Source organism: Perca flavescens, chromosome 6 (genome assembly GCF_004354835.1).
Source record: "Perca flavescens isolate YP-PL-M2 chromosome 6, PFLA_1.0, whole genome shotgun sequence".
Lineage (NCBI taxonomy): Eukaryota > Metazoa > Chordata > Actinopteri > Perciformes > Percidae > Perca > Perca flavescens.
Window position 1 is genome coordinate 7,187,515 of NC_041336.1, and position 16,609 is coordinate 7,204,123.

The 16,609-nt window shown below is 41.2% G+C and overlaps 1 protein-coding gene across 3 annotated transcripts in view; it reads left to right on the top strand.

Moving 5' to 3' along the window:
- Positions 1-10,936, top strand: part of LOC114556640 (asialoglycoprotein receptor 1-like) — a 36,411-nt gene extending 25,475 nt beyond the window's left edge. Inside the window, exons 7-8 of one of the 3 annotated variants that reach the window (XM_028579645.1) lie at positions 10,635-10,677; positions 10,754-10,936. In XM_028579645.1, the coding sequence (XP_028435446.1) occupies positions 10,635-10,677; positions 10,754-10,889 (179 nt within the window). In that variant the 3' untranslated portion in view covers positions 10,890-10,936. Of the gene's footprint in view, positions 1-769; positions 914-10,634; positions 10,678-10,753 lie in introns of those variants that run through there. The other 2 variants (XM_028579644.1, XM_028579643.1) reach the window with 2 other exon arrangements.
- The last annotated feature ends 5,673 nt before the right edge of the window (positions 10,937-16,609 follow it).

Here is a 16,609-nt window from a genome sequence, read left to right on the forward strand (position 1 = left end):
CAGTGCCACTGAGTGAAAAGGGCAAAATGCAGAGGTTTGTCCCTCTTTGGCTGATGTATTTTAAAAATGGAGACACTACATGGTACATGCAAGCGAGTCGCTCGTATGTATTCTAAATGGCAGATTCTACTATTTAGTTTATGGAAGTAATTACACATGAATGAGCACATATTTGTGAAAGAACGTTTTTTTTTTTCTTGCTAAGAATCAACTCAAAACATTACACAATAGAGCTTTAAGTTCCCAAATATTAATATTTTACGTTCTATGGTAAACTTTTAAAGTCAAGTTATACATTTCTTAGATTAGATCAAATTTTTTTTTACAGGTATATATATATTTTATTAAACAAGTATAAGCAAAAAAGGACACAAGATTTTATGTCAAATTAAAGCTACGAACTATATTTTCATATTAAAAATAACTTTTTTTTTGCAAGAAAGTTATTTTACAGCATTTCTTTGGTGTCCCAACTTTCAGATTATTACCATTTTTTGAAGGATTTTTTAATATTGTAGATAACAGTGTGATTATTTAGTTGTAGTGTTTAAATATCTGATAACTGTTTCTCTCTTGTCAGAATGCACTCAATACATACAGCGTGGGTAGTTCAGGAACTGTTGGATACTGGATTGGCCTGAGAGCTGAAGGTGGGAGATGGAAGTGGATTGATGGAAGTGATCTGACTGTAAGGTAAGAGACACATTCCTAAACACTTTGAATCATAAAATCTATCAGCCTTGATCTAAACATCATGTTCTTCTCTCAGCTACTGGACACCACAACCTCCTCCTACTGCTACTGATGGTCAGTGTGTAATGTCTGTCCAGAACAATAAATGGATATCAGTGAGCTGTGCTGAGAAACAAAGATGGATCTGCATAATGAAGGCTTTATCTGTTTAAACACTGCAGTCAAAGTCTGCATGATATTAACTGGCTTATAAATACCAAACTATGTTTTTTAGAGATGCAATGCTAGAAGCTAATTCATATTTTAGTCCATTACATTGAATTAAGTTGTTCTCTTTCTATTGTAAATGTCCATTTATGTAACATGTTCAATCAAAGATGAGACAGAAGCAGATCTGGCCTCAGTGTGTTTCTATGTGACACTTTATATTGATGCTCCTGATTGGCCAACAGAGAGCGCTGCATCACTTGTTCTCAACAGAATGTTCCAGAGAGGTTTCAATATTTACTTGTACAGCTGATGGTTGAATGCTATCTTTCTATCTAGAAGCAATTTCAGATTCTGCCACATATTGTTGTTTTTCTCTTTCTATTGTAAATTTCAGCACGCTTTAATCACGTGAGGAGGAAAACAGGACTTGAGGAGGATCGGGGCTTGGCTTTGTGATTTCTTGATTAAAAGTATAAATTATTTAAATAAACTGAGTGAAATGCAAAACGGTGATTGGCTTGTCCAGCTTGTTAATAACAAGTGTTTGATCATTTTAGTTGCCCAGTTTGTAGATGTTAGTTAGATGGCATAAACATTTGGCGTAATCACACCTGGCCTGGCAACCCAAGGCCAAGGTTTCGTTTCCAGATGTGTGCGGTGACTTATGATGCGGGGGAGTCTGCGGATCCTCCCCCGGAAATTTTTTAAAACATTAAACACTTAATTTCCTGCATTCTGGTGAGTTTTTATGCACCTATTTCTACCTTTTTCTGAATCAACTTATGCTGGAAATATCTTCATGTAAAGTGAAGCATAGATTACAATTCAAATATAAAAACATAATGGAATATATTGAAGTAAGGCTCTGAGGCATTCTGTCTTGCTTTCAACTATTTATTCTCCTGTGGATCAACTTTTCTAATTATATCTGAGTCAGCACACATGTAGCCTATAGGCATCATTTACTCTTCCCTCCTCTTTTGCGTCTTTTGTTGGGGAAGTAACCTCCTTAAATGTGCATATGACAATTATTCACCTCAATGATACATTCATTAATTTTAATGAATTAATAAATCACTGGACTGTAATATTTCTGATGTGTTTGAGAAAGATTTCTGCTCATGTTCAAAACTTTGTGCACATTAAAAATATAACTAATCCCATCTGTGTTCTCTGAGATTTGGAGGAGTTGTGACATTTTGAGAAAAATAAAGTGATAATAGGCTATTACAAGAATAAAGTCACTATATATCATCTACCTGCACCATAGTCTGCTGTGCATTACGTGATTGCTCTGCTGATGTGTGTGTTACAGTCTGAACCAGAGACTGGAAACGTCACAGAAACTTCAAACACCATCATTAGTATAGCACTCTTAAACTTTGTGTTGATGGCATCAATGTATTCGACTGATTTATGATTCCTCCGAAAATACACCTTTTACAGCTTTCCTCACTTAGAGACGGTTGCTAGGTGATAGCAACAAATACGGGGCTGTAGCCAGGGATGTCCAGGCCTAATGACGCCACTGTGGTTTCACAAAGCTAGTTCAGCATAACTCTGAGTCAGTTACCATGGCAACATACTCTGTGAATCTAACCTGCTTACTACCAGCTTTTCTTCAACTTCAACTATCTTCCACCTTATAACCCAACGTGTTAACCTTCCTATGTATAAAACAACAATATGCCTTTCTATTAATGAAGTCTTCTTTATATCCTACAAGTACAAATGCAGTAGCCTGCTGTACTTAATAGTTCTCATGTTGTTGAAACAAGTAAACTCATCCACCTCACTCACCTTTAACTGATCTATTATAGCTGTGGAATTTTGAAATCTGTCTCTTTATCTGTAGCTTTATGTATTCCATTTCCAGATTTCTATATAGATTTCTGATCTTATTCTCTAAGTAGACCTTGTACAGCTGTTTCACAGGGAGCTATAGAAACACAACATTACATAACATTTTCACAGTGCCAGGCCTTCTTAATTTCATTGTAAGTCATGGGCTAATGCTGAACATCTTACAGAGCCAAGTTGGGCTGTAGAAGTGGATGGCCTCTCTTCTTCGTACTTGTAATCCCCAGCATTGGTCTGTTTAAGAAATAAAGTTTTATCATGGTACACCATCAGTAAGACTGTTATTTTTAAAGGTGTTAACCTCAATACGCCTCTGTATCTTCCACTGTAGCTGACAGTGTGACTCATCTTTCTGTAAGTAAATTAAAAAAAGTTAATTTAAAACATTTTGTGTTCCACTCTCTAATCCATTATGAACCATCTGAGATGATGATGTTAAGTCCATCCATCCATCCATCCATCTTCGTCCGCTTATCCGGTGTCGGGTCGCGGGGGGAGCAGCTCCAGCAGGGGACCCCAAACTTCCCTTTCCCGAGCCACATTAACCAGCTCCGACTGGGGGATCCCGAGGCGTTCCCAGGCCAGGTTGGAGATATAATCCCTCCACCTAGTCCTGGGTCTTCCCGAAGGCCTCCCCCCAGCTGGACGTGCCTGGAACACCTCCCTAGGGAGGCGCCCAGGGGGCATCCTTACCAGATGCCCGAACCACCTCAACTGGCTCCTTTCGACGCAAAGGAGCAGTGGCTCTACTCCGAGCTCCTCACGGATGACTGAGCTTCTCACCCTATCTCTAAGGGAGACGCCAGCCACCCTCCTGAGGAAACCCATTTCGGCCGCTTGTACCCTGGATCTCGTTCTTTCGGTCATGACCAAGCCTTCATGACCATAGGTGAGGGTAGGAAAGAAAACTGACCGGTAGATCGAGAGCTTTGCCTTCTGGCTCAGCTCTCTTTTCGTCACAACGGTGCGATAGATTGAATGCAATACCGCACCCGCTGCGCGCGATTCTCCGACCAATCTCCCGCTCCATTGTCCCTCACTCATGAACAAAACCCCAAGGTACTTGAACTCCTTCACTTGGGGTAAGGACTCATTCCCTACCTGGAGAAGGCATTCCATCGGTTTCCTGCTGAGAACCATGGCCTCCGATTTAGAGGTGCTGATCCTCATCCCAACCGCTTCACACTCGGTTGCGAACCGATCCAGTGAGTGCTGAAGGTCGCAGGCCGATGATGCCATCAGGACCACATCATCTGCAAAGAGCAGCGATGAGATCCCCAGCCCACCAAACTGCAACCCCTCACCACCCCGACTACGCCTCGATATCCTGTCCATAAATATTACAAACAGGATTGGTGACAAAAAGCGCAGCAGCCCTGGCGGAGGCCAACCCTCACCTGAAACGAGTCCGACTTACTACCGAGAACCCGGACACAGCTCTCACTTTGGTCATACAGAGATTGGATGGCCCTGGTAGAGACCCCCTCACCCCATACTCCCGCAGCACCTCCCACAGTATCTCCCGGGGACCCGGTCATACGCCTTCTCCAAATCCACAAAACACATGTAGACCGGTTGGGCATACTCCCAGGCTCCCTCCAGGATCCTTTGAGAGTGAAGAGCTGGTCCGTTGTTCCACGACCAGGACGGAATCCGCATTGTTCCTCCTCAACCCGAGGTTCGACTATCGGCCGAACCCTCCTTTCCAACACCTTGGAGTAGACTTTACCAGGAGGCTGAGAAGTGTGATACCCCTATAATTGGCACACACCCTCTGGTCCCCCTTTTAAAAAGGGGAACCACCACCCCAGTCTGCCACTCCTTTGGCACCGTCCCAGACTTCCACACAATGTTGAAGAGGCGTGTCAACCAGGACAGCCCCTCCACACCCAGAGCCTTGAGCATTTCTGGACGGATCTCATCAATCCCGGGGCTTTGCCACTGTGTAGTTGTTTGACTACATCAGTGACTTCCGCCTGGGAAATCGGCGACAATCCCCGTTATCCTCCAGCTCTGCCTCTAACATAGGGCGTATTAGTCGGATTCAGGAGTTCCTCAAAGTGCTCCTTCCACCGCCCTATTACCTCCTCAGTTGAGGTCAACAGTGTCCCATCCTTACTGTACACAGCTTGGATGGTTCCCCCCCCCCCTCCTGAGGTGGCGAACAGTTTTCCAGAAGCACTTTGGTGCCGACCGAAAGTCCTTCTCCATATCTTCTCCAAACTTCTCCCACACCCGCTGCTTTGCCTCTTTCACGGCAGAGGCTGCAGCCCTTCGGGCCCTTCGGTGCCCTGCAACTGCCTCCGAGTCCTCCGGGATAACATATCCCGGAAAGACTCCTTCTTCAGTCGGACGGCTTCCCTGACCACCGGTGTCCACCACGGTGTTCGTGGGTTACCGCCCCTTGAGGCACCTAAGACCCTAAGACCACAGCTCCTCGCCGCAGCTTCAGCAATGGAAACTTTGAACATTGTCCACTCGGGTTCAATGCCCCCAGCCTCCACAGGGATGCACGAAAAGCTCCGCCAGGAGGTGTGAGTTGAAAGTCTGTCGGACAGGGGCCTCCTCCAGACGTTCCCAATTTACCCGCACTACACGTTTGGGCTTACCAGGTCTGTCCAGAGTCTTCCCCACCCCTGACCCAACTCACCACCAGATGGTGATCGGTTGACAGCTCTGCCCCTCTCTTCACCCGAGTGTCCAAAACATACGGCCTCAGATCAGATGAAACGATTATGAAATCGATCATTGACCTTCGGCCTAGGGTGCTCTGGTACCAAGTACACTTATGAGCATCCCTATGTTCGAACATGGTGTTTGTTATAGACAATCCATGACTAGCACAGAAGTCCAACAACAAACAACCACTCTGGTTTAGATCAGGGAGGCCGTTCCTCCCAATCACGCCTCTCCAGGTGTCTCCATCATTGCCCACGTGTGCGTTGAAGTCCCCCAGCAGAACAATGGAGTCCCCCACTGGAGCCCCATGCAGGACTCCAGTCAAGGTCTCCAAGAAGGCCGAATACTCCGAACTCCTGTTTGGTGCATATGCACAAACAACAGTCAGAGTTTTCCCCCACAACCCGCAGGCGTGGGGAGGCGACCCTCTCGTCCACCGGGTAAACTCCAACACAGCGGCGCTCAGCCGGGGCTTGTGAGTATCCCCACACCCGCCGGGCGCCTCACACCCGGGGCAACTCCGGAGAAGAAAAGAGTCCAACCCCTATCCAGGAGTATGGTTCCAGAACCGAGACTGTGCGTAGAGGTAAGCCCTACCAGATCTAACCGGTAGCGCTCCACCTCCCGCACCAGTTCCGCTCCTTCCCCCACAGAGAGGTGACGTCCACGTCCCCAGAGCCAGCGTCTGCCGCCCGGGTCTGGTCCGTCGAGGCCCCTGACCTTCACTGCCACCCATGTGGCATCGCACCCGACCCCAACGGTTCCTCCCACAGGTGGTGGGCCCATGGGCTGAGAGATGGGAGCCACGTAGCTTGTTCGGGCTGTGCCCGGCCGGGCTCCGTGGCAAACCCGGCCACCAGGCGCCGCCCGACGAGCCCGCCGTCTGGGCCTGGCTCCAGGCGGGGCCCCGGCTTCCTCCAGGCTGGGTCACTCCATCTCTACCTTGCTTCTTCATTGGGGTTTTTGAACCATTCTTTGTCTGGCCCCTCACCTGAGACCACTTTGCCTTGGGAGACCCTACCAGGAGCACAAAGCTCCAGACAACACAGCCCTCAGGTTCACAGAGACACACAAACCTCTCCACCACGATAAGGTGATGGTTCACGGAGAAGATGATGATTATGATGTTAAGTGCCCAACATAATTCAATTTTAAACAGGTAAAGCATCAAGCTTATTTCAACATTGGTATAACCAGACGGCCTCCTAACAGCTCTCATACAGGACTGCAGCAGGACTTTAAACATTTGTTCAGGATGAACAGAAATCCACAGGAGGAAATTGTAACTTTAACATATTCTGTTTATGTGTCTGCATGTAGGGAATTATCTGCTATATGTATTTATGTACCACAATGTTGAGGAAATCAAAGAAGAAGAAGATGACTATGTTAATGTACCAGCCTGGACTGTGGATAAAGTGGCAGCCCCTCCAGGTACATTTCACACATTTAATATTGTTAAACATCAGATTTATTTATCAATCATTATGTCAAAAAATGTGATGATGACATTTTAAAATTTGAATGTTTAAAAGCTCAGCTTTTTTTCATTTTCTTTTTTTTTTTCATCATTAACTCAACTGAGTTCTTCTTTTTCTCTCAGACCAGAGGTCTCTCTTCTTCTCTCAGTCCTTTCCACTGATAGCAGTGTGTTGGCTGATACTGTTAGTCATCATGGGCCTTCGTATCCACTGTGAGTACCACTGTTTTAGCTTGTTGTTGGTAGTCCTTATTTAAAGGACAGGTTCACATTTTTCAACACCATCCTCTGTTTGTTGCTGTAGTTACTTCTGTCATTTCTGAAAACGACATCAAGCTGACGGCAGAAATCCAGCAGCTGGAGACACTGATGCAGCATCTGAATTTATCCAAAGACAACTCAACAATGAGAACAGGAGGAGAGACCACAACAATCTGACCCTCCAGTTTGACTACTTAACACAAGACTACACTGTCTTAGAAAGCATAACCACAGACATGACTGCAGGTCAAATTACTTTCTCAGACCATAGTTTTTTTTAGACTTACAGATGCCCTGTGGTTTAATACTTCTCTATCTTCAAGTCAGACAGAACTCAACAGAGCGACTGTAATCATGGCGGAGGAGGTTAACTACACTTCTCTTGTATTCAAAAGTAAGAAACATCCTCCAACCCAAGGTAAGTTTAGTATTTTTTTTAAATACAGTTTGTCAATAATATATATCTTGAAAGTTATGCTGTTGCTATGGATCAGATACTGTATATTTGTTCATGTGATCATATGCAATGTTGATTTCTTGTACTGGTATTTTCTTTATTAATACTGGATAGAAAATACAGTTCTGATCAGAAAATTTTAATTAAATGTGGTGTCTAAATAGCTGCGCCATTTGGAGAATAGTGTCTAACTGTAGCATATTTAGGAGCTGAGCTGGAACTATTTTTGATATCTAGACTATAATCCTGTAGAATGGTGTCTACAGTGTATTAGGATCTCCTATTGGTTTCTAATTAGAGTATAATTTGCTATAATATGGTCTAAGTATGTATTTTAGGTCCAATACAAGTCCTTGTCATTTCACCACTACATATTAAATAACTATTTGATTGCGTCATTCAAACTTTCAGATAAAAAGGAGGAAACTGTGTATGAGGAAGTGAAGGGGCGGAGTGAAACAACTGAACAAACTGCTGACACAAACAGTAAGGTTGTCAAAATGTATAATTATAATAATATTTTAGACTTTGAACTGTGTCGAGTTTGAACGTCTTAAAATCTATCTTCTTCAGGACAGTGTTTGACGAGTGCTTCAAGTTTAACTAATGTTACAGCCAATACTACTACAAAAATAGTATAAATACTTCCACAGTTATTGTTTCTACTGCTATATTTAAGCATAATGACAACAAAGATTTTTTTTTCTTTTGGGAGAGGTTACCATGTTTTTAAACTGTTAGATGTTATATGAATATTGAGTTTTAAAGAGATCCATTCCTAATTTGCTTGTAATGTAAGATATGGGGGACCAAATCTACAGTCCTTGTTCTGTGTAAAAATGTATTCCAAAGTTTATCTGAAACTGATACTAGGCTTTATCAGTCAGAGTTAGTCAAATTAAGCATGTACCTTTCCTGTCTTATACAATACTGTCTTTTTACTATAAAATTCCCTCTCTCTCTCTCTCTCTCTCTCTCTCTCTCTCTCTCTCTCTCTCTCTCTCTCTCTCTCTCTTCTCTTTCTCTCTCTGTTTTCTCACACAGTGTTTCCTTGTATAGGAATATTGACGCAAAGAAGTAATTTTGTACTAAAAGACTTTTTTGACTCTTTGAAAGATACCCTCTGAATTCGGTTAACTCAGACTGCATATTTATTTGTATGTTTGTTGTTTAGTCTCAGCCGAATTCTTACCAGACAAGAAATCAAACAACAGACGTCTCCAGTATCAGCGGCTGGCCTGTTGTTTGGGGATTCTTTGTGTCATTCTGCTGTTGGGCATCATAGCAGTCATCGTCCTCTACTACCGTAAGTATACTGATCAGGCAGAGGCATGAATATGTTTATTATACTGTAGAATTCTGAATACTATCATATACAAGACAGAAGCCACAATTACCAGAAAATACTGACATGTATCCTTAAAAGGAGTTAAAGCATAAGTCAGGTGATATTCTATATTTTTCTTCTTGTCAACAAATCCCATGATCAGACCCAAACCAACAGTGAATGTAACTACTAACAACTGTGTGTGTGTGTGTGTGTGTGTGTGTGTGTGTGTGTGTGTGTGTGTGTGTGTGTGTGTGTGTGTGTGTGTGTGTGTGTGTGTGTGTGTGTGTGTGTGTGTGTGTGTGTGTGTGTGTATCACAGCCTGGTGACTTAAAATTACAGTGTCTGTTTTAGGCAATGTTAGGTATTTAAGTCTTCAATGGGAGCCAAAGGGCTCGGGTCTGAGTGTCTGTTGGAGAAGTCAGAAAACATTGTGAGACAGACTAAAGGTTGGTTTGAGTCTTTTCAAGGGACTTGTTGAAATCTTCCAAAAGGCTGGAAAACCTGAAGTGAGGCGAACAGGAAATAGATTCCAAAGGTGTCAAAATAAAAACAATCCAGATTGTGTTATCCCTGATTAAAAAGCTAATTTTCTTTTTGCATTTGCTACATTAAGTCATGACAAAATTGAGCTGATGGCGGCCAATCACAGCCTGACAAACCTCAACAACAAACTCAGCTTAGCCAATGAAAAGTTGAGGAGGGACAACAACAATCTGACACAAAACTATACTGTCTTAGAAAGCAAGATCACAAACCTGACTGCAGAGGTCCAGAACCTGACAACACGAAACCTGCAGCTGGAGACACAGAGGAAGAACTTAACAGAACAAATACAAAACATGGAGACAAACTGGAATGAACTCAATGTCAGTCGAGCTCAGTGGATCATTGATGCCTACTGCCCCAAAGGATATAACAGTATGTTCAGATCCCATTAATTAGGTTGAAAAATAATCAATAATAATATTAATATCATATTGCATATAGTCCAGAGGAACAGGTAATGAGAAAACTGTGGATATTTTTATGAAACAATTATTACATTGAAATGTATTTTCTGTATCTGAACACACTGAGTCTGTACACTGCAAAAAACAAAAAACAAACTCAACACAAACGTTAAAACATTACAAAAACACAACATGGTGAAAGAACATTAAAAACCTGTAACTTTGAATAATTATTGCAATTTTGAAAGAAAAATGAAATTGTTTTCACAGAAAAAGACCATTTCCTATTTATTTTAAGTTCCCAAATATTAATATTTTACATTATAGGGTAAACTGTTAAATTCAAGTTATACATTTCTTAGATTAGATCAAATTAGTTTTTACAGATGTAAATATCCTTTATTAAATATGTATAAGCAAAAAAGTACATAAGATGTTATGTCAAATTAAAGCTACAAACTATATTTTTCATTTTCATAACTTTTTACAAGAAAGTTATTTTACAGCAGTTCTTTGGCGTCCCAGCTGCCAGATTATTTCCATTTTTTGCAGAATTCTTTTTTTTATCATTGTAGATAACAGTGTAATTATTTTTTAAATCTTTTTATTGTTTAAAGATCTGATAACTTTTTCTGTCTTGTCAGTATGCACTCAATTACTACAGTTGGTACAGTACATTAACCAGTGGATACTGGTTTGGCCTGAGAGCTGAAGGTGGGAGATGGAAGTGGATTGATGGAAGTGATCTGACTGTAAGGTAAGAGACACATTCCTAAACACTTTGAATCATAAAATCTATCAGCCTTGATCTAAACATCATGTTCTTCCCTCAGCTACTGGACACCACAACCTCCTCCTACTGCTACTGATGGTCAGTGTGTAATGTCTGTCAAGAACGTAGGATGGAGATCAGTGAGCTGTACTGAGAAACAAAGATGGATCTGCAAAATGAAGGCTTTATCTGTTTAAACACTGCAGTCAGACTCTGCATGATAATATCAACTGGCTTATAAATATCAAACTATTAAGACTTCTACTTCACAAGGTGTGATATGCAGTGTGGGCGTATTGCAAATGATTTTAATATTGCCCAATAGTGGTGATCGTATTCAATGAGTAATAGATATTGGAGAATGAGAGTAATGATATTGCACAGTATACAGGTATTGCACAGTAATGGAATTGCACAGTAATTATCAATATTATCAATAGTATTAAACATTAAATATTGCACAGTAGTTGTAGAGGCGAATTGTCCTCAGATTGAACAAAACAAACTCAAAACTCAAAGTCCAAAAGCCACTGAGGCACCGAAGGAGTGAATCTTACGCCGAGATAAAAGCGTTCATTGTCCAGGCACAGATGGCATTTCTGTGAGGTTTATTAATCCAATTTCTCAGCAAACAAACATTTCACACAAAGGAGCAATGGCGTCTCTAGGCTCTGTTAAAAAACCATCAGCCCTCCCCGGTGTCTATCTCCCACTTGTTCACCCATATCTGTAGAGTACACCTGTGGCTAAGGCTGCTTGATACTTTCAAAACAAAAGCTCTAGCTGATACTGAAAATAAGCAAAATAAAATACTAATGATAAACAATTTTACGTAGCTATATGATTCAAGCAAAAACAGAAATTAAATAAATGAATATTTAACTATTAAATATAACAAAACAATGACTATGGCTCTAACAATGACAAAACAATGAATAGCTCCAACATTCCAGCCCCTAATTGTGAAAAGTGTAAACTCACAATTACCTTTCTTTATTTCTATAAAAGGGAGCTATACTCTCTACGTATACTCTAACTTGCCTATATCAATTATGTTCTCCTTAGTCCGTTAGCTGTAAGAGAAACAGACAGAAAGAAGACAGGATAGAATGAGAGAAAGAAAGAATAAATGTCCATGATGCTACACTGTGGCCTCCAGCAGCAGGCAGATCTTCGTTACAGGTCTCTCCAACACACTGGTCTTCGTTTGGAGGCACACAGAACGAACCAATCCCTTGCAGTCAGACTTGGTACTCAGAACTCGGCCCATCATCCAAGATCCTCTTGGAGTTGTAGTAGGGGCGCACGATATTGAAAAAATTTGATATTGCGATATCGATAATGAATATTGCGATATCGATATTAATATCGATATTTTGAAACATGTAAAATTACCAAAGTTATGTTAAGTTAAATGCATCAAAATAGATTTCATACATGCAAACTCAGAAGGGCTGAAAAAGGTGACACATCTCACCTGGAGAGAAGCTTCTTCTTGCCTGCGCCCATTTTTGTCTTTCCTGCATCACAAGAAAGTACTCAGATGTCCATCTTTTCCAAAAGATCACTGTAATATACTGTAGTTGCTTCCATCTTCTTCTTATATGCAAGTCACTCTTCTCAAAGATGCAGTTTGCATAAATTTGATGTCCTCTCTTGACATTTCCAACTGCTCCTCAGCTGTTCTTTCATTGAAATCATGATTATATTGTTTGATGAGCATCTCTTCTAGATTTGTGTCTTTATTACGTGCGAGAGAAAATAAATGATCTGAGAGCAAAAGTTATCACACTGATAGCAAAAAAGCATTTTATGAGAGAAAAAAAATATCTGAGAGAAATAGAGATGTGTCACCTTTTTCAGCCCTTCTGAGTTTGCATGTATGAAATCTATTTTGATGCGTTTTCCCATAACTTTGGTAATTTTACATGTTTAAAAATATTGAAATTAAAGGAGAATTCCGGTCGATTTCAACCTGTACCTCTGTTGTTTGTAAATCAGGAGTACGAGAAAAACGAAAACAAACGGTGCCGCCTACACCAAGTTATCCTCCTGCTAGATTTTGCACCCAACAGTCTTAAACAAGGCTTAAACAGGGCAAGTTTTAAACGTGTTTTTAGCCTCTAAACGTGTTCGAAATGCCATTACTAGTGCTTAGCCATGTGCAGTTATTCCTTACGTAACAGGTTACAGCCTGTTGATCCATGCTCATTACTATGGACACGACCTCAGGAAATTGTTTTTTTGTGGAAAAAATTATTGATTGTATGAGATCGGCACTCGATTGTTGAGGACTTGACCGGAAAGCAGTACATAAACAGAGGTAAGGATTAACACAACTTTTATGCCTTTCTGTCACATCTACTGCCGTCAAATTCGCTGTGTTCCCTCGTAAGGAATAACTGCACATGGCTAAGCACTAGTAATGGCATTTCGAACACGTTTAGAGGCTAAAAACACGTTTAAAACTTGCCCTGTTTAAGCCTTGTTTAAGACTGTTGGGTGCAAAATCTAGCACAAGGATAACTGGGTGTAGGCGGCACCGTTTGTTTTCGTTTTTCTCGCTACTGACAGTAGTCCTGATTTACAAACAACAGAGCTACGGGTTGAAATCGACCGGAATTCTCCTTTAATATCGATATCGCAATATCACATTTTTTCAATATCGTACACCCCTAACAGGTATTACAGTAGTAATAATAATAATAATAATAATACTAATATAACTTTTATTTATATAGGGCCTTTCATGAAACCCAAGGACACTTTTCAGAATTACAGTGGCTAAGCTAAAGGAGGTTGTAGGCTGTGGTAAACAGGTGGTGTTTCAGGAGTTTGTTTTTTTAAATATCAGGGATGTAGCATTTCACATATCTGCAGGGAGGGTGTTCCAGAGGGATGGGGCTGCAACACTAAAGGCTCTGTCTCTGAAGGTACAGAGTCTGGTGTGGGGAATGGAGAGCAGGCCAGCGTCTGAGGACCGCAGGTTTCGGGCTGGGGTGTATGAAGAGGAGGTCGTATGAAGAGGAGGTCGGCGAGGTACTGTGGGGCCAGGGCACGGAGGGATTTGTAGGTGAGAAGGAGGATTTTATATTTGATGAGGGACTTAATTGGGAGCCAGTGAAGGTGGATGAGGGTTGGGGGTGATGTGTCGCCACGTCTTGGTGTGGGTGAGGACCCTGGCGGCAGAGTTTTGGACATACTGTCTAGGGTTCTGCTGGGGACCCCAGACAGTACTCCATTATGGTAGTCCAAACAGGAGGTAATGGAAGCTTGTATTTGGGTTTTTGCCACAGAGTCACAAAGAGTGATAGCCGGAGTCTAGAGATGTTTTTGAGATAAAAAAAGATGGATTTGGTGTGAGTATGGAAAGAGAGGGTGGAGTCCAGGATTACACCAAGGTTGCGGACCTCAGAGGATGGGCAGATGGCGCACCCATCAACATCCAGGATGAGATCTCCAACCTTCTGGAGCAGTGCCTTGAGGGCCACAGCCAAGAGCTCTGTTTTATTGCTGTATCGTACCTTGGGTGGAGGGTGGTCATATAAAGTCCAGAAATTGCGGGTCAAGTTAAGAGATCGGGCTGGACAGCACGAGGAGTCATAGGTGCATTTTTCAAAGAAAATAATGGATGATCAGACCATTTTTGAGACAAAAGAATAACAGAAAGACAAACACTACTACCCAAACTACAAATAAAACAAAATAGGACATTTTTTTCTATCAGTATAATACCTTTGCAATTAATCAATCAATATCAAAATCACCCCCATGATGTGGGGGGCACTTGGTACATTCTGATTGGCCACTTCCTGTATTTATGAGCTCTGCTTAGGTGGCCATCTTTTGCTCATGTCTGACTAAATGTTTGCCAGCAGTGGCACCTTCAGCCCTGGTAAGTCAAAAAACTTTGAAGGACTTAATGCAAACTTATCTAAAGACAAACTGTGTGATGTACAGAAGCTAAATACATGAGTATACATGAGTGCTAGAAATACAAACTAATATACTGCCAACAACAGCCAAAAATCTAGAAGGACTCTTGGCCCATGCTACACCATTCCACCAGGATTCAAAATCAGGACAGTACATAATTTTGCTGACAGAGTAACAAACAAACAAGCCAAATAAAAACATAACCTTCTTGGTGGGGGTAACTGATATATAAAACAAAAGCTGTGTCATCATTTATCTGGTTACTGGTGTATGAGAAATGTACACCAAGTCAAAAGGTCAACAAACTCAATGAAGAGAAAATGAACTATTAAGTCAACTCAAAACTAAGGTGTGTGCAGGAGGGTTTCCGACATAGTATAGTCTACTAAAAATATCACTCTCATGCCTCAAGTCAGCAATGCCTTTATTGCTTAATTATAACTGTAAAGTTTTACCATGCTTTGGTTCCTATAAGAGTGGATATTGTTGGAAAAGCAAATTAAACGTTATGTATGTTCGCAACATTCCTAGATCTCAGCAAATAATTTAACGAGGACAATTATTACTGAGAGGAATGATGACCAAAACTACAAAAACCAGCCCCAGGTTGTATAAAACTGTAATTTCTAGGGCTGGACCCGAATATTCAAATATTCGAATATTTGTTCGGTGGGTTGGTATTTGATTTTAAAATTTGACATTTGAATATTCGTTTTTTTTTTTTATTTTGGTTTATTTATTTTCTGCATTTATCTCTCGTTCACACTCCAGTCCAGTTGGGGGCGGTAATGCACATTTAAGTTGGTTTGCCAACCGCCAATAAACTACAAAGAAGAAGAAGAAGAAGAAGAAGAAGAAGAAGAGACTGTCGGTACACGATGACGCCCACTTCAAGCATTTAGCAAGCTGGGCAGAGAAGCTAGCAGCAATAAAAAGTGCGGAAATGGAAAATTGTTTCCCGTTTTTCCGTTGTGAACGTTGTGAACATTGTGAGGCGAAGAGATCGTTTTGGAATATAAAGCTTGGATATTACATTTCCTTGGACTCTTGGGGATTTATGAAAACCAAGTTTTGGTCAAAATACCACTTTGTTGCTGACAGGACAACGAAAACAGGTATGCATGCACGGCTGAGTTGTTTTATTTTCTTTTACTTTGTAACAGTTGTGTACATGGCTGTATATTTTAAAGATTTAATACTTTAAAGTTATAAAAACGCTCATGAGTGGAAGTTTTATCGAGGTTACAGCGACGCCCCCAGTCACAAAGTGTCCCGTTGACGAGACGGTGATCCTCGAGAGGTTAAAAGTTTATTAATTCATAACGCGTCTGGCCTGTCTATCTATATTGCACCAAATATGACACTACACTCCCTTGTGAAGTTGTTTGGATGAAAGGTTCTCAAAATAATCAAAATGCAAACAAACAGACAGACACATAGAGATTTCTGCCTTTATTAGAGATAGCTAATAATATTTTCAGCCCCCTCTCTCCGAAGCTTCGAATATTTGATGCTCATTCCTACCGAAGCTTCGAAGCTCAAAAAATGGTATTCGGACCAGCCCTAGTAATTTCCCTTTTGTTATGTAAATATTTAAACCAAAATACCAAAAAAAGCAATACAGTAAGAAGAAGAGATCAAGCTCAGACTAAAACAGATTGAAGAATAGCTTGAAATGCAGTAAGCGGGTGTAAAGGCATACAATGATGAATGCAAACGTGTAGATCATTATAATAAAAAAGAAAGTGTCTCACCTCCACCACTCTTTATCCATTCCCTCATCTCTCCAGCCCAATCAATCTCTCCCTCCCCCCTCACTAATGCACTCTTTCATGTGCTCTCTGATTTCTGCCCCTCTCTGCCGCCCTCTCTCTCTCACCTGTCTCATGGTCCTTTTGTAGGCCCTCTACATTTTGGGGATTTGGGAATAAAGTTGTTTTTTTAATTTTTGTTATTTACACATCCAGCAGAAACAGAGCAG